This window comes from Poromitra crassiceps, assembly GCF_964638095.1.
Source record: "Poromitra crassiceps genome assembly, chromosome: 30".
Lineage (NCBI taxonomy): Eukaryota > Metazoa > Chordata > Actinopteri > Beryciformes > Melamphaidae > Poromitra > Poromitra crassiceps.
Window position 1 is genome coordinate 4880903 of NC_139652.1, and position 24798 is coordinate 4905700.

General features: G+C 42.3%; 1 protein-coding gene across 1 annotated transcript; it reads right to left on the reverse strand.

Moving 5' to 3' along the window:
• Positions 1-2409: 2409 nt before the first annotated feature.
• Positions 2410-23178, reverse strand: actr6 (actin related protein 6). Its single transcript, XM_083663236.1, has 11 exons — positions 23009-23178; positions 21169-21286; positions 20995-21063; positions 19385-19508; positions 17685-17820; positions 17532-17588; positions 16660-16758; positions 14069-14147; positions 13730-13901; positions 5123-5261; positions 2410-2998 (listed from the first exon to the last, which is right to left on the reverse strand). Exons 1-11 carry the CDS (start codon positions 23074-23076, stop codon positions 2869-2871), a joined length of 1191 nt encoding a protein of 396 aa, XP_083519362.1. The 5' UTR covers positions 23077-23178; the 3' UTR covers positions 2410-2868.
• Between the last annotated feature and the right edge of the window lie 1620 nt (positions 23179-24798).

The following is a 24798-nucleotide window of genomic DNA, read 5'->3' on the forward strand; positions in this document are numbered from 1 at the left end:
TGAAAAACTGTAAAACCAATTTTTGAGGGGTTAAACTACTTGGAGTCATTATGACGTATGGGAAAGTCAATGTAATAATAGTTGTGTTGAAGGGGACTCTTGTTGTATTGTGTGGTTAATTGAAAACTAATGTTTGTCTCTGCATAGGAGGGGCTGCATCCTTCAATGGGGGATTAATGTCCCTGCTTCTGACAGGGGAAGGCACCAGGACTGCTGCCTACATACTGTAACTGGACCCATTTGCAGGGGCTTAGCCTACTGTATGTGTTTGGTTTAGTTCAGTTTTGTCAAGTTTTGAATAGTGATCTGTTTATTAAGGACAATAAAACCTTTTTGAGTCGTTTGTTAGGGAAAGCCATAACAAAACTGCCTAGAGATCCATCGTGGGGGGTGAGAGAGAGGACAAGGCAGGAGAGAGGACTTCAAGGCAGGAGAGAGAGGACAAGGCAGGAGAGAGGAGAGAGAGGACAAGGCAGGAGAGAGAGGGCAAGGCAGGAGAGAGGAGAGAGAGGACAAGGCAGAAGAGGGAGAGAGAGGACAAGGCAGGAGAGAGAGGGAGAGAGGACTAAGCCATCGCAGAGGACAAGGCAGGAGAGGACAACCTGTCCACCCATCCCCACTGTCTGACCTCCCCTCCAACCTGTCCATCCATCCTCTCCTCCAGCCCGTCCTCCAACAAAATTCCCTCCTCTGCCATCTATGTATGTATCTCCCGGCTTCCTTCCTCTCACCCTGTTCTCACTCAACCACTCTACTACCATCTCTGCAGGGACTGACCCGCAGAGGAGAGGGGAGCAGGCACAGTCCCTGCAGAGATGGTGAGAGTGGTTGAGTGAGAACACGGTGAAGGAAGGAGGCCGGGAGATGGCAGAGGAGGGAGGGGGGGATGGGATGGAGGGAGGGGTAGGGGGAGGAGGGAGGGAGATGGAGGGAGGGGTAGGGGGAGGAGGGAGGGAGATGGAGGGGTGGGGAGACGACTTCAAATCCCCTGCAGGAATCAAACCTGCACTTCTCCGCATATCAATGCGGTCTGTTAAGGTGATCGCCTTAACCCCTAGACTATCAGCCTAGGTAACTTACAATGGATCTCTAGGCAGTTTTGTTATGGCTTTCCCAATGAAAGACTTGAAAAGGTTTTAGTGGCCGTACCGGGATTCAAACCACAAACCTTTGGGTTGGAAGGCATGGTCTTTCACCACTGGACTACAGCTCAGCTCAAACACACAGAACATGCAGCAAGTCAAATAGATGTGGTTAAGATTAGGGTTTTCTTAACCACGACCATACCCTAACCCAATTGATATGGTGGTGGTGTTGGGGGGAGGGGGTATATATATATATTTTTAATATTTTGTTTTCAATTATTAATATTATTATTTTCACATTGACTAATCATTAACCACTCTATTCAGGAATTGACCGACTAATCAGCAACTATCTAATGATTAACTAATATATTCACGAACTGACATGTATTAATCATTAAAGAAACAGTTAACTACTCTGAGTCTGCACTGAGTGCTCATAAGTGTCAAAATAGAAAACCAGATTCAAACATAGGCAGAAAGGAGCAGAAATCCGGCAGCGACTGAAATGGACGACTCGAGTGGGAGAGCAGCTGTAGAGCAGGGGCTTATGCCAGCAGCCTGTTTCCTTGCAGCCAGACTCCTCGGGGAAGGGAGGGGAGGCTGGCCAGTGAGACTACATACTAGTTAACTGCTCCGGTTCCACATTTATGGGTGGTTGTGACATCACGCTGATTCAACCTATAAATACTGCATATAAAATGAAGAAGTGTGGAATGGAAAGAGTCCATTGTGGCTCCAATGTCGCAGTAATGTGAGTCTATTGGCACAGTCAGGACTGAAATAACATAAAACATGGTTTAAACAAACATAGGTTTTTTTCACATCACTTGTCTGAATTGGTTTTTGCATTGTAAAGGCAGACGCTTTTAAAATGAAGATGTTCACTCCTACTGTTAAGTACATCAGACTAGAAAAACTCAAGCTCTGTTGTTTCACCGGAATTCTGTTGCTAGGGAACAGTTTGGTCTCAAGTTTATTTCCTGACAGTTATTGTATTGGCAAACCATAACCGACAGGAAATCAACTCGAGTCCAAACTCTTCCCTAGCAACAGAATTCCGGTGAAACCGTTAAAGGAACACTCCGCCCATTTTCAACCAGCTTTGTATCATTAGAACATCAGTAGTATATCAGAAAACTGTAAACGGTTTTGAAGTCTGCCATTTAATTTGACAGTTATTGAGTGTTCAAGTGTGGACCAGTGACATCACTGGTCCACACTAACTCAAATGAATAACTCATTAACTCAAATCAACTCTCAATAACTGTCAAACATTCTGTCATTCATCTAGTTTGACAGTTATTGAGAGTTGATTTGAGTTAATGAGTTATTAATTTGAGTTAATGTGAACCAGTGATGTCACTGGTCCACACTTTAACAATCAATAATTGTCAAATTAAATGACAGACTTCAAAACAGTTTACAGTTTTCTGATATACTACTGATGTTCTAATGATACAAAGCTGGTTGAAAATGGGCGGAGTGTTCCTTTAATAACTTCTAGGCTAGTGCACTATCTCAGTCTGTGGGCCGCCATGTTGGATCAACTGTGCTCACTGCTGAGGTCCAGTCTTTCCACCTTTACACAGATGGAGCACAGAGGGAGCTGTGGCTCCAGTCAGATATCAAACTTGTCTTCACAGATGAAGTGTCCATTCTCCTCGTAGTCCTCCCTGGTCCCCACCATCTCATCGTACAGTCAGATATCAAACTTGTCTAAACAGATGAAGTGTCCGTTCTCCTCGTAGTCCTCCCTGGTCCCCACCATCTCATCGTACAGTCAGATATCAAACTTGTCTTCACAGATGAAGTGTCCGTTCTCCTCGTAGTCCTCCCTGGTCACCACCATCTCGTCGTAGTCCGGGTTCTGGGCCAGCAGCTTCCCTCCTTCCCACGGGAAACAGATTGGACTGCAGGAACAAGACAATTCAACACTAGTGAAGACTAATTAGGCATTTATTAATGAGTTTAACACAAGCAAACGCTTATCAGTAGTGAGTGGTTAATTATTAATGAGTTAAACTCGAGCAACGGCTTAGTAACAATCACAAATAAACCATTAGGAGTGAGTGCTGCAAACACTGCAGTGGTACTAGAGCAGTGGTTCCCAAACTAGTGTACATGGAGGTACAGGAGGGGGTACTTGAGAGAAAGGTGAAAATGGAAAACCATAAATAAACAAATAAATCATAAAAAATAAATGAAACATTAAAATAAATGTGCTCAGGAGGCACTAATTGCAACTCTTATACTCCATTTCTTATTTTGTAATGTTATATTCCTCGAAAGGTGGGTTATCATTCATTCATTGCATCATTTATGCTGTAGTTTTCTCTTGCAGTTTTCTAAGCAAAATGTTGTGGAAAACTTGGATTCAGAAATCAGCCAAAAAGGTTTGAGAACCACTGTAGTAGAGTAATAGTCTGTGTGTATTGGTCGGAGAGGGGGTGGGGGGGACGTTATTTCGAATCCCACATAGGTTACGCAAAAACCACGCCCTGTGCCCGCCTACGCAGCAGTCAAGCGCCGGGATTGGCCAGGCGCTCATGTTGGGCTCTCTGTTACAGGGACACCATTCCTGTGAGAAGCAACAACACCAAGCGAGGCTGCAATGAGGATATTGAAAGACAAACTCCTACATCGCACCAAAGTATACAATGTATTTTAATGTTATTTGACTTTCTGACCACCCGCCTCAGTGCTTATTATGAGGCCACAATAACAGATGCTGCCCTTGGCCATTGGGAAGGCTAACCCTTTACTTTTGGTTTTATTTATTGTGTATGATTCAACTTTTTATCTATGATTTTATATTATTGCATGTTTTTGTAGATTGTTGGGACTTCACTGGCCTGGAACAAACGGCTGGCCTGGGGGGGGGAGGAGCTAGGCCTATGTGCTGTAGCCTATTGTATTTTACATTTTTTATATTTTTCATTTGCAGGTTAAACTGTCAGCTGAACTCTGTTATTGAAGCTTTGGCTAAACGCCTGAATTTTACAATGATGTTTTGAAATAAATGTTTAAAAATCGATTGTGTGTTAAAAGCTTGTGTTACGTTTTCATTGGCGTTAATACACTAATAATTCATTTCAATGTCCGCTATCAAGAGCAATTCAGTTGGTTCATGAAATCGCTGGACTTCACCGCCGTGAAGTGTTTGTGGTGTGGGAGATTCCAGCTGTCAAAAGAAGACAAAATACTTGCTCCTGGCCAATCCCGGCGCTTGACTGCTGCGTAGGCGGGCACAGGGCGTGGTTTTTGCGTAACCTGTGTAGTTTGACAGTTATTGAGAGTTGATTTGAGTTAATGAGTTATTAATTTGAGTTAATGTGGACCAGTGATGTCACTGGTCCACACTTTAACACTCAATAACTGTCAAATTAAATGACAGACTTCAAAACAGTTTACAGTTTTCTGATATACTACTGATGTTCTAATGATACAAAGATGGTTGAAAATGGGCGGAGTGTTCCTTTAATAACTTCTAGGCTAGTGCACTATCTCAGTCTGTGGGCCGCCATGTTGGATCAACTGCGCTCACTGCTGAGGTCCAGTCTTTCCACCTTTACACAGAGGGAGCACAGAGGGAGCTGTGGCTCCAGTCAGATATCAAACTTGTAGCCTATTGTATTTTACATTTTTTATATTTTTCATTTGCAGGTTAAACTGTCAGCTGAACTCTGTTATTGAAGCTTTGGCTAAACGCCTGAATTTTACAATGATGTTTTGAAATAAATGTTTAAAAATCGATTGTGTGTTAAAAGCTTGTGTTACGTTTTCATTGGCGTTAATACACTAATAATTCATTTCAATGTCCGCTATCAAGAGCAATTCAGTTGGTTCATGAAATCGCTGGACTTCACCGCCGTGAAGTGTTTGTGGTGTGGGAGATTCCAGCTGTCAAAAGAAGACAAAATACTTGCTCCTGGCCAATCCCGGCGCTTGACTGCTGCGTAGGCGGGCACAGGGCGTGGTTTTTGCGTAACCTGTGTGGGATTCGAAATAACGCGGTGGGGGGCATGGCATCTTACTTTGTAGGCAGTAGTACGGACACGGGGAGGTGGGCAGGGCTGAGGGATCGAAGCTCCGCCTCCAGCCGCTCTCTGTAGCCCGGAAACAAACTGTTCCCTCCAGTCACGATGATGTTCTGGTAGAAGTGGGGCTGCATCTCTGAAGGCAGAGGACAATGTTAGCAGCTTCACACACACAGACACGCACACACACACAGACACGCACACACACACACAGACACGCACGCACACACTAGTGTTTAGCAGTGGTGTAATGTAACTAAGTATAAATACTCAAGTACTGTACTTAAGTATTTTTTCTGAGTATCTGTACTTTACTTGAGTATTTATATTTCTGTCAACTTTCACTTTTACCCCACTACATTTCTCAAATAAAATGGATACTTTTACTCCACTACATTTCCCCCAAGCATCTTAGTTACAAAGTAAAATCAGAAGAAATTGCGTAGCCTGCAAGCAATCAGGTTTGGCAAATCAGTGCTCCTAGTTTGCAAGTTACGTTAATCACGAATCACAATCCACACGCCATTCCATTTCGTGGCTGTAATGCAACATAACATTGTTTGCCAGCGGCGATAAAAGTCAAGAAGAAGAAATACACTTCCCCTTAAGCCCAGGCCAGGGATGTCTTTTGCTTGATTTTTTTTGCAGCATTTACTTGTACTTTTTACTTTCAATACTTAACACATTGACTGCCAGCCCTTTTTTCAATGCTGTAGGTAGGTTCTGCCAGGTTTTTTTTTGAGGATTCTGGCTCATTTTACAAGAGCCGAGGATTCTTTTCTGCTAAGATTTTGTGAACACACAATATCTCAAAACAACTAATAGAATGTGTGCTTTCTCTGTCTAAAAGAGTTAGTTTGTAGAGTTAGTAGTTATGTAAGCATTAGCAGTTGAATACAGCATGGTTTCAGTGTCAGAAAAATTATTCCGAGATAAACGGCTTTTTGTGAAATTCGATAGAACAGTCACTTTAACCATTCATTTTTGGCATCAGTAAGACCTAAACAATAGTTTTGAACAGTAATTTCCTCCATAACAGCAGGAAACTCCCCTCTGCTTCCAACTCCTCCCTCCGTGGGCGTTCCTCTTGGCTGTAGCCAGCGGCCGTGTCACAAGCTTGTCACCAGTCTCACTGCTTTGCAGCTGCTGTGCGGCTGTGCCTGTCTGAGCGGCCGCTCTTTGAGGAAGTCTGGTTGGACTCGCTCGCTTCTTGGAGTTTTGGTTGAGAGCTTTGATCAAGCTTTTGCGATTCTTGGTCATATTTATGCTGCGTGTTTCAAAGTGTGTTCCATCCGTGATCTATTATGCAAATTTGCAATCCCGCACTGCCAGCAATCAGCGCGAAAACGAAAGCGTTTTCGCCAATCCATTTTCATGAGAATGGCTTCGTCACACTGCTTTTTGCTTGCCTTCCTCCTTCCTTGTCGCCACTTAATGGGTCGGTGGAATGGGTTGTACACAGGGCCGGTTCCAGAACAAGATGACTAAGGGTGCATCCTAGATAGCAGGGGGTGCAGATGCCCGGCCTTCGGCTGGGCCCGAAAAATTTGACATGTTATTTTACTAAAAATAATGCATTTTACCATCATTTCAAGTAGAATGATACCACCCAAGCAAGAATATTTCAAGTGTTTCAAGTGCTTTACTGAAATATTTGGACCATATAATGATAATAGAATTATCTCAACCTTACATATAGGTGCCAAAGAAAAATAGAAACAACAATTATAATTCAAGTTTGAAGAGTAAGTGTGCAGCTGCAGCATGGAGATTTCATTGTACCTTTGGTAAGACCAAATAATCTCTTTAAATGCTGTAAAGTGTTTTAGCAAATAATATTATAACATAAATCTTTCAGAACATACAACACTCTACTAGGCTACTCAATATTTTTTTTAAATTACTCCCTGACCATCAGGCAGAACATCTCTACTGTAAATACTGTAAGACACAGGAAATATTGTGACTTGAGTTCACAAAGTGTGGTGTCTGACTGTCTGTACACTATACAGTAAGCCTGGCTATGCAGCTTAATAATGTGAACAACAATGTAATGAAAATAAAAAGCTCTAACAAAGGTAAGTCTGCCACAATGATATAGAAGTGGGTCATTTTTGTACTGTAGTCAAAATAAAGTGTCAGAAGAACTAGACAGAGGTGCTTGTCTAGAAAGCTGTGTCTGTATGAAAAAGTAGTGTGTTCTTTCCCTATAGTCATCTGTGACCAAATGTGATTGTTTTTTAAGTGTCACTTGTATCCATCCATCTTTAGTTAGTTTTTTTTAATATAGAATACATCCTGTAACCAACCACATCTCTCCATGCCCCTTGACAGTTTAGCTACACTAATCACCTGAGAAAGCCAGCTGCCTTGACAACTGAGCACATTCACAATAATATAAAACAGCAAGTGAGGAGCATCCAATATGTTTCTTAAACAAAACACTCTACTAGGCTACATTTCTGGGCTAGTCAATATTTTTTTTTAATTACTCCCTTACCATCAGGCAGAACATCTCTACTGTAAATACTGTAGTCAAAATAAAGTGTCAGAAGAACTAGACAGAGGTGCTTGTCTAGAAAGCTCTGTGTCTGTATGAAAAAGTGGTGTGTTCTTTCCCTATAGTCATCTGTGACCAAATGTGATTATTTTTTAAGTGTCACTTGTATCCATCCATCTTTAGTTACCGTAGTTTTTTTTTATATAGAATACATCCTGTAACCAACCACATGCATTGAGCTTCAGTCTTTCTGTCACAGAAGGCATAGCTGCCAGGGTCTCTTAAAATGTCCTGTGTTGTCCATTTGATGTCTAATTGCTCCACTTCATCCTGTAGAAATCGCCATACCACAGCAAAAGCTTCCAGGATAGTGGCACACTGACACCACCAGGGGGCCCCGGAAGAACCTTATTGGACAGAGAGATGGCAAAGGTTAAATGAAGCCCATAATAAATAACACAGGGCACAGTAAAATGGGATTAGATTTTAAATAGATAAACTATAGGCCCACTTAGTGGTACAGTATAATTTTAATAGCATTATTAAACATCTAGGTCTATATAGCTTACTGGTTGTATAGGAAACAGAATCATCTAATAATAATGAATATAACACTTAATACAATAAAATAATAATAAAAAAACTGTTTCTTACCCTCATTCAGTAGAGCTGCAGCCTCCTTGAAGATGTGTTGAATTTTCTCAGCAGTTTCTCCTTCCACTCTCCAGTGAACTTTTTGGCGAGGTCCTTCTCAACAGCAATCTGAATCAGATGGGCTTTTCTTCCATGCAACATGCTCCTTCTGTGTTCACTGAACACATTTTTCAATGTTGAGAATGAATTTTCACATGATGCAGTTGATGCACCAAAGGTTAAGCTGAGCTTCAGTGTTTCTATGACAGTTGGCATAGCCGCCAGAGACTTGCTGTATGTTTTCAAAATGTCCTGTGTTGTCCAGCTTGTGTCAGATTTGGCCATTTCATCCTGCAGAAAGCGCTGTGCCACAGTAAACTCCGCTTCTTTGACCTCTGTCCCTGTCAAGTCCAACAGTGGCCTCACTTTGTTTACATCCATGAAATGTTCACTCTCTGGGTGTAGGGCAGACAGGGCCTGTACTAGTTGGCTATTTCTTTCACTAAATCTAGCAGTCATTTCTCCCACTACAGCATCCAGAGTACTGAAATACAGCCTTTTGCACTCTGTCTTCTCTCCCACATCTTGGTGACGGTGACCAACTGGTGTATCCACCACAAAGTCTCTCAAGTGACTCATCTTTTCTTTTCGTCGTTTCGGTGGAGGGGCAGCGGAAGGTTCTGTCGTCTCTCTCTCTTTTGTGCATTTCTCCCAAAGTGTGTCAAACTTACTGTCACTTCTAAGTTCTTTCACACATGCAAGAGCACTTTGGACAAGTTGGACACCAGTGTAGAGGTCAGTGGATTTAGCTTGAAGTGAATTGTTGGGGGGCTCCAGCAAACTCAATATCTGATGTGTCATACAGGCAATAAAGTGGAAACTGGGCTCGCTAATGGCCTTCAAAAGCCCGGTGGCCTCAATTCGCACATCTGTTCCACTGGTCGGTGTGCGTTCGATCTCACGAAGCAGGTGGGCAATGTCATCACAGGACTTCATGATCACTTTCACTGTGGCCAGGTGGCCAGTCCACCGTTGCTCAAGCAGTCGCTTCAACTTCTCTCCTGTGTAGACTGCAGCTACTGTAGGTTTCCTGAAGAACTTGTAGAGAGAGTTACACACACTGAAGAAGTTCTCCAATGTGTTCTCAGATGACATGGCATGCACTATGACCAGGTGAAGCTGGTGATTAAAACAGTGCACATAAGGCACTTCCCTCTGTAGTTCTTCCTGTACGATTTTCTGCATCCCTCCATGTACACCTGACATGACACTTGCCCCATCGTAACACTGGCTTAGAATCTTCTGTGTATTCAATCCAATGTCTTCCAACTGTGACAAAACGAGTTGAGTCAGAGACCTGGCATCACATTGTTTAGTAGTTGCCATTGAAACAAGTCTCTCTTTCACACTGTTGGTGCTTTTATCCACATAGCGAAGCACTATTGAGATATTTTCACATCCAGTGGGGTCTTTGGTGCCGTCCACTTTTAATGTGTACCACCCATCTTCTCCTATTTCATTTACAATTTCCTCAGTTATGATTTTACTCATAAGTTCCATTATTTCATTTTGTATATGATTTGATGTGTATGAGGCATTGGCGGGGATGGTATCAAAAATATTCTTTAAGTCCTTGTCCTTTTTAAGTGTGTAATCCATCAATGCTAAAAAAAGACCACTACTTGTCTCACCTCTTGTATCCAACGCATCAACAGAGCCACGGAAAGGCAGCTGGTTTACAGCTAGAAATTGAATGATGTCCAAAATAGCGCTCACATAAGTGCGGTTTCTCTCAAGCTGGTCTTCATTCACAAGTGTACAAACCTCCGTCCCAGCCTCTTCTCTCCGAAGCCTCTCCTTCCACAACGCCACTGATGTCATGTGTTCTTTGCTTGCTTCATGCCTTCCCAGTCCTTTATCACGGACAAGAGCATGGCGCCAGTTGTTATACCCACTCGCGATGAAGGCATCTGCATTATTATTATGGCCAAATCCGAAATGTCTACACGCGTAGCAAAACACGGCATCTTTTTTGCAGGAATATTCTAACCATTCTCTGTTCTTAAACCATGAACTGCAAAATGAACGCTTTACTCCACTGAATAGACTTGCTGGGTACTTGTGTAAACGTACTTGCAGTGGTTCTTCTTTCCTAAGTCATCCGGTAACGTTACTTGACGAGCCTGGCTTCCGAGGGGTGGTGGCGGTGTTTGGGACGAGACAGGCGTCTGGTCTGGGGGTGAAGGCGGATGCTCATCAGGTGGGAGTGATGCACGGCTGCGAGTAGCAGGCGCCCCAGCTAAGTTAGCTTTTTCGGCTGGAGTCTCGCCATCGGTAACGTTAGTGTCTGCAGTTGTGGAGGCACTGGTGGTGTTCGGTTGCAAAGGTTTACACCATCTCCGAATATCCATGATCCATTTATTCCCTTTGATCGAATAGCTAGCATGCTGCTGGTTGCAAAGACTGCGGGTGCCATCTTGACGTGACGTAACGTGAAAACACGCAATGAACGTGCAGCAAAGTCACGTGCACTTGACAGTGACAGTGAAGTTTGTGAACAAAAGCAGATATTTTATTTAATTACTGTCGAATGAAAACTGGCAAATAGAATATGGTTGATGGTTCGTTACCAATGTTTTATATTATTATGATTATGATTATGATTTTTTTTTTTTTTTTTTTTTAATGATTTTTTTTTTTTTTTTTTTTTTTAATGATTTTTTCAACTGAGCATGCAAACAATTAAAATAAGGGTGCAATGCATGCTTTTGCACCCCCGTAGAACCGGGCCTGGTTGTACACGTTGTACACGTCCAATACTTATATAAGAGATGTAAAAGGGTTAGATGCACATCCCACCGTCAAAAAAAAAAAATTAACACGTCGTTGGCAGTCAACAGCTGGATTCTGAAAACGTGTTAACACGTCGTTGGCAGTGAACGTGTTAAGTACATTTAATATCAGAAAATTACTTTTGATACTTAAGTACAGAAAATATCAAGTACTTTAAAACTTATACTCAAGTAATATTCTAATGTTTATAATATGTTTATAATATCAAATATTCTAATGAGTGACTGACTTTTACCAAAGTCTTTTTCTGGGAAGATATCTTTACTTTTACTTAAGTATGGTTTTCTACTACTTTATACACCAGTGTTTAGTTAATGTATGAAAAACTACTTCCACAGACTGAGATAATGCATCAGAGTAAACCAGAAGCCTTTGTTTATTTTTGGTCAAACTTTCTGTTCGTTCCTGATCTCATTGAGCAGAGTCGAGTGTTTTCATTTCAGCACTGTGTTACGTTCCGCTCACAGGAAGAAATGAAGTCTCCTCCAGGAAATAATCCTTTGCAGTTTACCGTCACCGTCACATCCCTAACCCTAACCCTACTGTCACATCTGTCACATCCACGGCTTTTTCATTTGAGACCATCTTTGTGACCCAGGACAGCAGTTCAATTCAAGCCATGTTTGATACTGTGAAGTTTGTATTTTAAAAAACAACAAAAATGTAATGGGATTTAATTAGGGAGGCACCGATTGTGAAATTCAGGGCCAATACCGGATGCCGATAACAATGTTTTTATTGTTGTTATTTATTAAAGCAGCTACGAGCAACTTTTTCGATTGTTATTAAACAGTATAAATTTAATATCAATGCATCACATCTTACCTCTAATAGTCGACGAGACCTACGCAGAGTAGTCTCGCTTGAGCCCCGAGTGAATCGGCCAGTGTAGGCTGCTGTGGCCAGGGAAGATCAGGAAGTGAAATGAAACGGTTTGCAGCAGCCACTTCGGCCATAACCACAAAATAACTTCCAAAAAACCTGTTAGAATATAACTAGAGATGTTCGCGAGAATATGCGTGGCGTTCACATTGTTTATGTTATGTTGCTAGGCAGCGCAAACGGCGAGGCAGGCAGCTGCGTTTCACTTCCGGGTTTCACTTCCGGGTAGCCGGGCCGGCGGTAAGGAGAGAGAGAGAGAGAGCCCCCTGTTGACGCGAGTTTAGACAGACACAGACTTAATAATCATCCAAGGGAGCAATCTCCAATTCACATGGCTTTGATCTCAGCTACTATTATAGGTAAGATGTGATGCATCAATATTGTAATTATACTGTTTAATAACAATCGAAAAAGTTGCTCGTAGCTGCTAAATCTTCATTATAAAAAATAATAACTGAACTGTTTAAAGCAGTGATACTCAACTTGTGCACACAGGGGGCGTGGGCCGCCAATTGAATAGCCCGGCCTTAGACCAGTCAATGACTCTTATCCAAGCATATTTTATTTCTAAAAGTTCATAAACAATCAGTTTAAAATCCTCATTTCCTATCTCAACAACACTGTTGATTGTCTGGCATATTATGTAATGTACTTGGCAAAAATCTTTCAAATAACATGCCCTATTGCAAAAGACAAAAAGCATGCAGTATATCAACAGTAGACTGACAGCTTTCTTAGGCCCTGGACAGAGCGAGAGAGGGTCAGCGACTGTTTCTATATCATTTTGATCTGTTTGTAGTCGTGACTTAACGGGTGGTTTGCGTATTAAAAAAATGTTCACACGTTCTTAAGTTAATGTTAGCTAGTGAACTAGCTGGCCAGCTAGCTTGCGCTGCCTGTCACTGAGGTAAATAACGCTAGTAGGAGGAGGGGGGCGGGAGATGTGTGAAGGTACGGATGCCCAGCTGGCCATTTTCAAGTCGCGCTTTGCAAATGCAGAAGGATAATGTTAAAATACATAAAAGGATTAAACTCTTCATTGTAGGGGGCATTTAAAAGCCCCCATTGCCCCAATCCCAAGGGCAATTTGAGGGTTTTTAGGGGCATTTTGGCCCCGAGCCTCCGCTAATTTCCTACCCTGGGTGGGAGCTAGGGATGTTCATCAATTATCGAAAATCGATAATTGATCGTTAAGGATTGGAATCGATCCTGTGGCATTTGGATCGATTTTTTAATTATTTAAAAAAAAAATGTTTTTTTTTTTTTTTTTTGGACTAGGTTTGGGTGGAATTCGTTCCTCCTCGCCCCACTCCATTGCACAGCCGACTAACGTGAGGTGGAGCTTCATATAGTCTCTAGTTTTCTGGCTGGGCATGGGCCTTTGTGCCAACAAAACTGTTTTAAACATGGGAAATTCACACCGGCATGCGCCGGGGACTGCAGTGTTGGAGAGGAGACACATTGAAATAAAGAGTTCATTGAGGAGAACACGTTGTCTTTCGTATTTTCTGCCATAGGCATTCATTTTGTAAAAACAAAAACAAAAACAAAAAAATATATTGAAAATATTGAAAATTTTCTAAGTATTAATATGATCGATAATCGATAATTGATCGTTAATTTTCACCGATTATCGATTTTGGAAAATTTTCAAAATGAACATCCCTAGTGGGAGCATTTGCGAATTTCGGGAGCCAACGCGTGCGTCCGTTTGAAAAGATGACATGCTCTCTGACCTTCGGGCATGGCCTGGATGGTGTGGACGATGGCCTCGGGGATGCCCATCTCCTGGACTCCGATGTCCGACGGGTGGAAGAGCATCTCGGGGACGGCAAAGCGCTCGTTGGCCAGTCTCAGGATCTGCTCTCCTGTCTTGTACTTTCCGGTGAAGACCATCTCCTCTGCCGGCTGGCACAGAGAAGGCAAGAAGGGGAGGGGACAATGACGTCAAGGAAACACCAAATATTCCGCGGCCACAGACTGAGTTCACCACTCGGTGCATGGGAGCGGTGAGGTTGTATTCTGTACAGTATTCTGGGGCCAATCACACAGCGGTAATAATCATGGGGTCCCACCTTGCAGAAACCCTTCTTGATGGAGCTGAAATCTGGCAGAACGTAATCCCTCATCATAGTGTTCTCCTCCCCCTTCAACCTGACAACACATCACACACAACAGTCCTCATTCAACCAGCAAACACCACACTTTTTTTTTTACATGTTATCCGTTGGTCGTTTTTTGTTTTGTTTTTACCTTTATTTATCCAGGGGAGTCTCACTGAGAGCAATACTCTCTTTTTCAGGAGCGCCCTGTTCACATTCACACACACACTCATACCTGGAAGCTGATCAGTACAACCACAGTCTGATCTGCTGGCCACAGAGTAGCTGGTTGGGGGGTTAAGGGCCTTGCTCAAGGGCACCCCAGTGGTGGTAATGAGGGAGGGGCAAGCGCTGCCTTTTCACTTTCCCCTCAGTACAGGGTTGACCCCCCCCCCCCCCATGTTCACCAGCTTCTCCACCATGAGGTGCAGTTGTATATTGTTGAATGCGCTACTGAAATCAATGGACATAAAACTTTGCTTGTTCTAAGTGTTCTTTTTTTTTTTTTTACATGACCAGTAATGTGTCCTCGACACCTCTGGAGGCTCTATATGCAAATTGGTACGCTCTAGCAGGGATGAGACATCAGAGAGGTGTTTTTGAATGATTTTCTGCATGCATTTCATAGGGACCGGTGTAAGGGCTACGGGGCGGAGGTCGTTTTCCCTTTGGCCTGTTGTTTTTGGGTACGTGATCACCAGCGACTTCTTCCATAAATCTGGAATGACCCCATTGTTCAGTGACAGCTGTTCTGCACACACCCTTAGTGCCTTAATAATAATAATAATAATAATAATAATAATAATAATAATAATAATAATACTTTTTATTTGTATTGCACTTTCCATTTGCAAGAACATCTCAAAGTGTTACAGAAGTACAAACAGACAGGAGCATAAAAGCATTTAGCCTCTGATGCCGTCTGGCCCGCTTGCTTTCCTCGAGTTGACCCGTTTCAAGTCCACGGAAATCAGTAACAGCTGGTGTACAGAAATCAGCATATTAACAGCTGGTGTACAGAAATCAGCATATTAACAGCTGGTGTACAGAAATCAGCATATTAACAGCTGGTGTACAGAAATCAGCATATTAACAGCTGGTGTACAGAAATCAGCATATTAACAGCTGGTATACTGTCTCTACTGGCCAATGCCGCTTTCTGCTGCGCCGAAAAGTCACGTGTCAAAAGCTACAGTAAAGATTATTTAAATCATTTCAAAAGTGAGATCATTATCAACGGTCATTATGTCTTTGTTTGGTTTATAACTGGTTATAGTGTTTCTTTAAAATAATTTTGCACTTTGTTTTTGTAGGCAGCTTTGCACTCTCTGATCTTGGTTTTAAGTTGCTTTTTGATGCGTTTCCTGTCGTCTTTGCTGCCCCCTGGCATGAACACTCCCTTCTTTTCATTGAGGAGCCCCTTTAATTCCTGTGGTTTGTTGTTTGGGAAGATGTTTTTTTCAAAAAATACCTGGCAGGTGATTGGATGAACCATCCGTCAATCACGGGCTCGCTTCTCGCTGACGTCACACCAAAAGGTCACCCCGTAGCTGCCTCATAGGACGCTGCTGATTGGTGCTCAAACCAATAGATTGCAGGGCATTTGTCATGTGATCATGATTCTCATGATTTTGCACGAAACCAGCTGCCCCCCAGGTGTAACGGTTGCATAGCAACAACACACAATTACAGCAGGTTATTCTGCTAATGCAACTTGCAACACCTCTCATTGTTCAGTCTAGAGAACGCCTCCCGTGCGATCAGGAATGCAGTCTATTGTGTTTAGCAGAGAGCCAGTGTGAGTAAAGGTTAAAGACCCTGGCAAGAAAAATGCACCAAAAACCTTCCAGCTATGTAATTTAGGGTCTTATGTACCTAATTGTCAGCATCAGAAAGTTGTAGACATTAGTTTCAACCCAAATCCTAAATATTGCCACTTCCCTGTTTTGACTGTTTGCTGAGGCTGCGGTTGAAGTGGGCGGGACTTATGGCTCATTATGTTACAACCTTATCATGTCATAAAAATTTAATCAATCATAAATTGATTTATCTATTCCAGCCCAACTACACTGCTGCCCAGTGCCCACATTCGGGCTGCAGTTGAGGAAGCGGGGTCGGGAGCGACCTCGAGCTCCAAGGAGACACAAATCGCGATTTTTTTAAATGCGTGTTTCAAAAGTCTGATCGCGGCAGTTCTTTGTTTGTATGTACATTAAACGCATAATATGCTCATGTTTTTCTATCTGTTGGTGTAGCTGTATTTTTAATACTTGTTACAACATTTAGACTGGCTGCAGCATGATGACATCATACAGCCCCACAGTCTCACAGCAGGGAACAGCCTTGTAGTTGAATCGCAATGAGAACATAATGTGTTATAATAATAATAATTTGTGCTCCTAGTTTTAGATACTTTGGCGACATAAAATTCAGTTTAAATTCAACTGGGTGGTTAAGAACATATTTTCCTGTGGTGTGACAAACTCAAAACACAATTTTACGTTTGGTTTCCAGGGACTTTAAAGCTCCTATCTCGTGTGCTTATGGTGGAGATCTGGACTTACTGTGCGGTCTCCATGTCCTTGTAAAACTCCTGGGAGACGTAGCAGACGTCCTCCTTTACCTGGTTGATCACATGGGTCTCATCCATCACATGCAGCTGACTGGAAGGAGAAGAGAGACTGTTGCTGTTTCTATAGAAATAACAATTATTCTGCCATCGAATCATAGAAATAACTGTTCTGCCAAATAACAGAGGCAGAGAAGAATATGCTGACAGCTGAAAGATAACCAGGTAAAGCTGACAGTAAAGTGTTCTACCGGTATGAAATGACCTCCTTCAGGTGATTGGTCAGTAACTTTACCAGTATGAAATGACCTCCTTCAGGTGATTGGTCAGTAACTTTACCAGTATGAAATGACCTCCTTCAGGTGATTGGTCAGTAACTTTACCGGTATGAAATGACCTCCTTCAGGTGATTGGTCAGTAACTTTACCAGTATGAAATGATCTCCTTCAGGTGATTGGTCAGTAACTTTACCAGTATGAAATGACCTCCTTCAGGTGATTGGTCAGTAACTTTACCAGTATGAAATGACCTCCTTCAGGTGATTGGTCAGTAACTTTACCAGTATGAAATGACCTCCTTCAGGTGATTGGTCAGTAACTTTACCGGTATGAAATGATCTCCTTCAGGTGATTGGTTAGTAACTTTACCGGTATGAAATGACCTCCTTCAGGTGATTGGTCAGTAACTTTACCAGTATGAAATGACCTCCTTCAGGTGATTGGTCAGTAACTTTACCAGTATGAAATGACCTCCTTCAGGTGATTGGTCAGTAACTTTACAGGTATGAAATGAGCTCCTTCAGGTGATTGGTTAGTAAATTTAAAGGTCTGAAATGACCTCCTTCAGGTGATTGGTCAGTAACTTTACCGGTATGAAATGATCTCCTTCAGGTGATTGGTCAGTAACTTCCCTCCAACATTGATCCTGGAAAGCAAAACAAAGCGTGAGCTTGTTGTTGTTTCCAATGCTGCTGCTGATAATGTTGTGGCTGCAGCCGTCAGTCAGTCCATCACAGCTGACCTGCGGATGCCCTCGTGCATTTTCCTGCCGCGGCAGTAGGGGGCGATGTGGGTGAAGGAGAAGCCGCTGTCCACCACCAAGCAGCAGAGCTCCGACGGCTTCATGTGGAAGTAATGATGAGCGCTGAGAGAACCAGCTGGAGAACGGACAGATCAGAGACACAACAGTGACACCGAGCAGAACAGAGTCCTAGACTGAACAGATACAGTGGAACTAGTGATGTATGATGATATTGCCACGTCATTGGTATCGGCCCACAAAGGCTTTAAAGCAGTGGTTCTCTACTGGTCTAGCCTCAGAACCCAGATTTTTCCTCATTAAGTTGCGAACCAAATTTCATTTTTTTTGATACCACTCAAATTTATTTCACAAAATTAGTGCAGTAATATACAATGCCCTCATGCACTGTTAAAAACTAGGGATGCACCGATATGAAAATTTTGGCCGATGCCGATAACCGATATTAAGATTGCTGTTATGGCCGATAACCGATATTTACCGATGTCGATATGATCTGTATAAAAACACATTTCTATGATAATACAATTTTGTACATACTGAAAAACACATGTAAACACTGAATTTGAAAAAGTTATACATTTCTTTATTTCAAAAACATTTGTAAAAGCCCATAAATCATACATTTACTGCATTATTTCATCTCAATGTGAAGGATTTGGCTGATACCGATAACCGATATTAACATTGCAACATCGGACCGATACCGATATGTTAAAAAATGACTAACATCGGCCGATACCGATATGATTGCCGATATATCGTGCATCCCTATTAAAAACATGAAATAAACAGATACAGATATCCCCCCCACCCTCTGAATCAGTTCTAAACACTGCATAGAAGTTAGCAAAGTAGAGAGTAAGCAGAAACAGTCAAATAAGGCTGCTGTCTGAATGTACAAACAGGCAAGCGTAGCATTTATTAGCATCTGTAACTGCGGGGGACGGTTTCCCCCAAAATAGAAAAACAACATGATGGGACTTTAGGTTAGGGTAAAATACCAGGGTAAGCCAATCAGAGGCAGAGTAGGGTGGGTAAGCCAATCAGAGGCAGAGTAGGGTGGGCCATGCCGTCGCCATAGTAGGACGTGCGCTGCTTCGTGTCTTTCAAAGTAAAAGCGCAGCATCAGATCTTTATCTATTTATTTCATTTCCCCACGGCCCCGGGACCCATGTTTGGGTCCCGACCCACCAGTTGCGAAACCTGCTTTAAGATTAAATGTCGGACATTTCTGCCGATATGACAGGCCGATAAAATGATGCTTTAATCATGGCCAAATGCTCAATGGTTGACTCAATGATTGAATGAATCTTACAGTTTTGTTTGAACAAAAGTCTTGCATAAATAAAAAATATAGTAGTTTCTATTTTCATATTTTGCCCAGTGAATGTGTATGTTTTGAAAAGCATTATATTTATGTCTGCATCTGCCAGTGGGCCGTCACCATAAGAGAAGGCATAATAATGTGTTAATTCCACTACAGGAGAGACTCGATGTTCTCTGAAATTAGATGGGGGGGGGTACATATATCAGTATCAGGAATCGTCCAAAATAGTTGGAAAATATCGACAATGACATATCAGATATTGGCAAAAAAAATCCAAGATCATGCATGCCTTGGAACGGAGAATTCAGTGGAAGAACATACAAGGATTGATCTCTCCTAAGTATTTACTCACCGTTTATCCTGAGAGCCGATTGGAACTGGTACTCCTCGAACAGAATCTCGTTCATCGACTCCTGAATGGAAGTGAAGTTGAAGTAAGGCTCTGTGATGATGACGCTGGTGTCGACAAACTCCACCTGTGACCACAACACAGCACACAAACACCAGAGGAGTTACATTAGAATACCAGATAGAGTCAAGTGTCGGAGGGCACACTATCTCATGCCTTCTGGTTCTGCCCTTCACTAACTAACGGGATTCTGGGCCAAAAGATTTGACTGGTACTCTAAGGCCTACAAAATAACCCGGAGGCAGAACTCACCATCTTCCTCCTGCCATCCTCCTGTACACTGAGCAGCTAAGTGGTCCTCGCCTCCTGTACACTGAGCAGCTAAGTGGTCCTCGCCTCCTGTACACTGAGCAGCTAAGTGGTCCTCGCCTCCTGTACACTGAGCAGCTAATTGGTCCTCGCCTCCTGTACACTGAGCAGCTAAGCACCCTCGCCTCCTGTACACTGAGCAGCTAATTGGTCCTCGCCTCCTGTACACTGAGCAGCTAATTGGTCCTCGCCTCCTGTACACTGAGCAGCTAAGCGTCCTCGCCTCCTGTACACTGAGCAGCAAACGACGGCCGACCAAGCTCAAATTCAACCCGACTCTAATGAGTTGTGCGGCTCACAAATGGGGTCAGAAATGGGCTTAACTCATACAGCGTAGAGCTGCACGATTTATCGTATTTTCATCGTCATCGTGATATGAAAATGCGCGATGAACACATCGCAAAAGTCACGTGTTATCGCAAAAAATATATATATATTTTTTTTTACAGTGCACCTGAACGCAACATGCAAGATACCGGCTGAATAAGTGTCCAAATGTTCATGTCATTGGGGCCAATACTCCACTTCTGTTATAACATTTCAGTCTGGAATATGGAATATCTTTCAATAATCGTTATGACTAAAAGGCTAAAAGTAATCTCATGTGTAAGAAATGACTGTTCTACATTGAAGTAAAAATGTAAATAATTAACTTGTTGGTTTTGGATTTTTTTTAGCTTCAAGAGTGCATTTTTGTTCGTATGAACACAGGCTTTGAGAATCCCGTGCCACTTACTGATACGTATGCTTAAATTAACACACTCATATTGCAAAATGAATTTAGGCCCTGACTGTAATACTTCAGAAGTTGAATTTGAAGTTCAGCATTAATACATTTGTCATTTTTTGTCTTAGATTTACCTTTGTGTGTTATTGCAATATAAAACTACATAATTGAGAATCGATTCTAGATTCTGGAATCGGGAATCGTTGGAATCGAGAATCGATTCTGGAATCGGATCGCGACCCCAGGAATCGGATCGGATCGTGGCTTAGCCGGATCGGAGCACCCCTACCCATTAATATTTTTGTTTATAGCTTTTTTTTATTTATCGCAGGTCATATCGTCATCGCAATATTGAACAGTGCACATCGCAGCTTTTCCTCATATCGTGCAGCCCGTGATGATTTGATTTGATGCTTGGCTTTAGTGGATCTATTGGCGAGCACAGCATGTTTAGTACAACGCTGTGACGGGGGATCTTTCCTGTAAGACAGCCTTTGAGAATAAGTGAAGTAAATACCTTAAACATTTCCTTTCCAAAGAGATGATCCCAGACTTTCCTCTGGACGTCCCAGTTGACCAGATAGCCCTGGAGAGAGGACACAAGAGAGAGGATGAGAGAGAAACTCAGAAACTACTAGAGTCAGTCCACAGCTGAGCTGCAGGCTCTGTGGCTGTTGTTATCACCACTCACCTTCTGGAAGGGCATGATGTAGAAGAGACCAGAAGGATCTTTGATCTCATCCAGCTGATTGGCAGTGAAGGTCTTTAACCTGGAGGTCTTAGAGCGGAACTGGCAGTTTGGGATGACGCTGTGGGAGGAGGAGAGACGTGGGTGATGCAGCCATTTGTATCTGGATTCTAACTAACTGAATAAACACGGTTGGTGGGTTTGTTCTTTCATTCAACCGTGTGCTGCTTTTTTATCAGCGAGCCCAGAGAAACCAGTGACAACAGCAAACCTAACGGCCCGATTTGGTAAATCAAATGCATTACACGACATTGGTTCAGGAGAAAAAGGAAAAAAGAAAGTAAATTTGATCGTTTCTGGGGAGAGAGGTACATTTTTTGGTTCAGAACCAAACCATTTGGGCATCCTGGCTGCTCAGGGGTCCAAAGCATATACCATAACTGTAACCATGACATCATGGGTTCGAATCCAGCCCATTATCTTTGTTGCATGTTCTCAACCTCCCCCTATCTCTCTCTATCTCTCTCGCTCAACATTTTTTCCTGCATCTCATTCTCTTCAATATAAACGATCCAATAAAGGCAACAATTAACTCCACACAGAAAGGCCCTTTTGACAAGCCCACCTGGGCAGTAGGCACTGAGGACACACCCTCAGCGTCCCAGGTAAAGGTTGGAGCACAGCCTACGTAGGTTAGCCCCATAATGTTCCGCTGTATCTCAGTTTCTCTCTGAAACAGCGTCGCATAACGAAATTTGGGGGTGGTCGAGCGGTTAAAACGCTCTCCTACCTGTCTCCGACGTCCAATCGCAGATCCGAAGATATAATCATCTTCCTACGGGGAAGCGGGGGGTTTAAAATGATATTCCTGCATGAAACAACCGTTTAAAAGCAGTCTTACCACAGCCTGAAATCATATTTAAAGCTAGATATAAGGTCCAGGTTGTAAAAAAGAAACGGAATTCCCCTTTAAGTGAGTTCCATAAAATGACTGCAGGCGGCTGACAGCATTGTTGATAAATGAGACCAATGCAATGAGCCAGGAGCCTAGATGTCTGCTTTTCAAAACAGGAGGGCGATCTGAATGATTGACCAGTGAGGCAACAAATATTATTACAGTATTTGTATGGTGATATTACCTCGTCACTAGACTTTCTGGTGGCTCTCTGATTAGCTAGCTTACTTAAACCATATAGAGTTAACATTAGCAGGCCCACTCCTATATTATAGCCGCAGTGGTGACGTCATATTTGTTATAGTATCGCTAAGATTTGTTTTTCTCTTCCCAACAGGCATAATGGAGATGCTGTGATGACACTACGATCGAGACTGCGCTGGAACTGCACTGCATAATGATCAAAAATTCAGTTTTTTGTGTTCAATATTTTCCTATGTTTTCAACCAAAACCCCCCCCCCCCCCATTTTTTATGTGTTTTATCCACAGAATGTTCATATAGAAATCAGTCACATTGCTTTGGAAGGCCATGATTCTAGATAACAATTGAAACAGTAACAATACTGATAGAGAAAATGTATGACTACTATGAAAATCCGACTTTAGCTGTGACAGTGAGTGTTCCCTGGTTCAGAGGGTGAAGCAGATGCCTGACCTGTCTCACCAAAAATCCGTCATCTGACAGTGTATGTTGCCTTGCATATCTCTTCAACTCGCAATAGATCCAGCAGCCTTTATTTCAGTTATTCCTACATTCTTAGTGGTAGCGAGGTGATTGAACCAATTCTAAAAGTTGAGGTGGTGTACTACTAAGGGCAGATGTAATGTTGTCTGTTTGTTAAAATTCCCTCGTGGTGACATAATAATCGCTAACGTCAATAACGTACCTGACTTTTTCGTGGCTGTATCCTATTTTCGCTGTATAAGCTCCGTTGTCCAGAACTAAAGTGGCCATTTTAGAGTCTCAACTAAGATAAAACGGTTACGAAACTAACGTCTATCCTGAGAAATGTAAAACTCAACACATCATTCCGATAGCAGGCGAGTAGTACCACAACACTAGTATGTCAGTATCCGCCATTAACACGTCAAGCTAGCCAATCAGGTTCCACGTTTACGTCCAATACGTCTAGCTAGCCAATCAGGTTCTACGTTTACGTCTAGCTAACCGCCGAGAAGAGCCTGGTGACGCGAGGTTAAGCTAACCAATCAGGTTCTACGTTTACGTCCATCTACCAAAAGATGTCCGGGTGGAAACGGGTCTTCCATAGTTAAATTCCTGTTTACAAATCGCTAAATCTCTCGTTAAAACGTTTCCCAGAACAGTAGCGTTACATCATCAGTTATCTAGAATCTAGACAGATCTAGAATTTTTTTAAGGTTTTGGCCAAATGTGTATCTCAATGTGACACGAACCTGTTACAGTACCACAACCTATCCCTGAAATAATTTCAGTTAACAAATATGACTTCCCGAATCCCTCCACATCTGACAATAAACCATTATGTATTCAAGCACATTAAAGAGCGTAAGTTTGATTTGAAAAGTGGTGAGGACATTTGGCACTAGGGCAGCGGTTCCCAAACTTTTTCATCTGGGACCCAAAAGATACATTTGGTGTCTCCCTGGGACACAAACTCACAAAAACATACGAAAATGAGTTGCCATGACGACCAGTTGGCGAGTTTGGGAAACTCTGCCCTAGGGGGGGGGTCCAGGGGCATGCCACCCCGTACGATTTTTTTTTTACATTTGAAAGTAAAATGCATAAATCTGGTGCACTTTGAGAGGAAAATAAAAAGGCTAGATCTATGAAGAACCTGCATACATAATTCAGTCAATTCGCTCACTCTTATAAGAACATTCACATGTCCAAAAACAAAGACTGAACCGACATATATCTTTGGAGGACTCTCTCTCCCCATTTATTTAATGACCAAACACAGCAGCACAGCAGGGAAATCAATGTACATTATTTATACTGTATGTAGATTATATAGGCCTATTCAGAATATCAGAACCACACATGCGCCTATCCCTACAGCGTAACAGTCCGGCAGAGCAGCGAAATCAGAGGCGCCCAAATTCTTTCGTATGAACGGCCAAAAATTAATCTGGTTGGAGGGCTGTGGGCCAAAAATAAATGTTACGTGAAATTACATTAGATTAAAATGTATTATAATTTATAGACAATTTACTTTCTAAATCTAAAATAAATTCTCCAATAGCAAAATTTGGAAAAGTTGCTGAATGGGGCTTTAAAGTTAGATCTAGACTTGATTGGGAGGGGGGGGGGCTTAAACATTTTCAAAGGGAAAGACACCTTTCTGACAGAAAGTGCATGCAACTCAAGATGTGTAGCCCTAACCCTACCCATAGAACCCATTGTCATTGGCCATGCCAATTTTTTCCCTCACATAAATTTAGTCTAAATTTTGAGCGTTATTTAGCACCCTTCCCAATCCCGACATGGTAGGTTGACAGGGTTGGTACCAATCGATTCCTTAGGTCTTCTGACTTCATATGGTACCCTATATACAGTATATATACCGGTATATATATATATATATATATATATATATATATATATATATATATATATATATCCTGAACACCAAAATGGTGAAAAACAGTTTAATGGTCTAAACTTCACCATTTAGTACTACATTGAGTATCA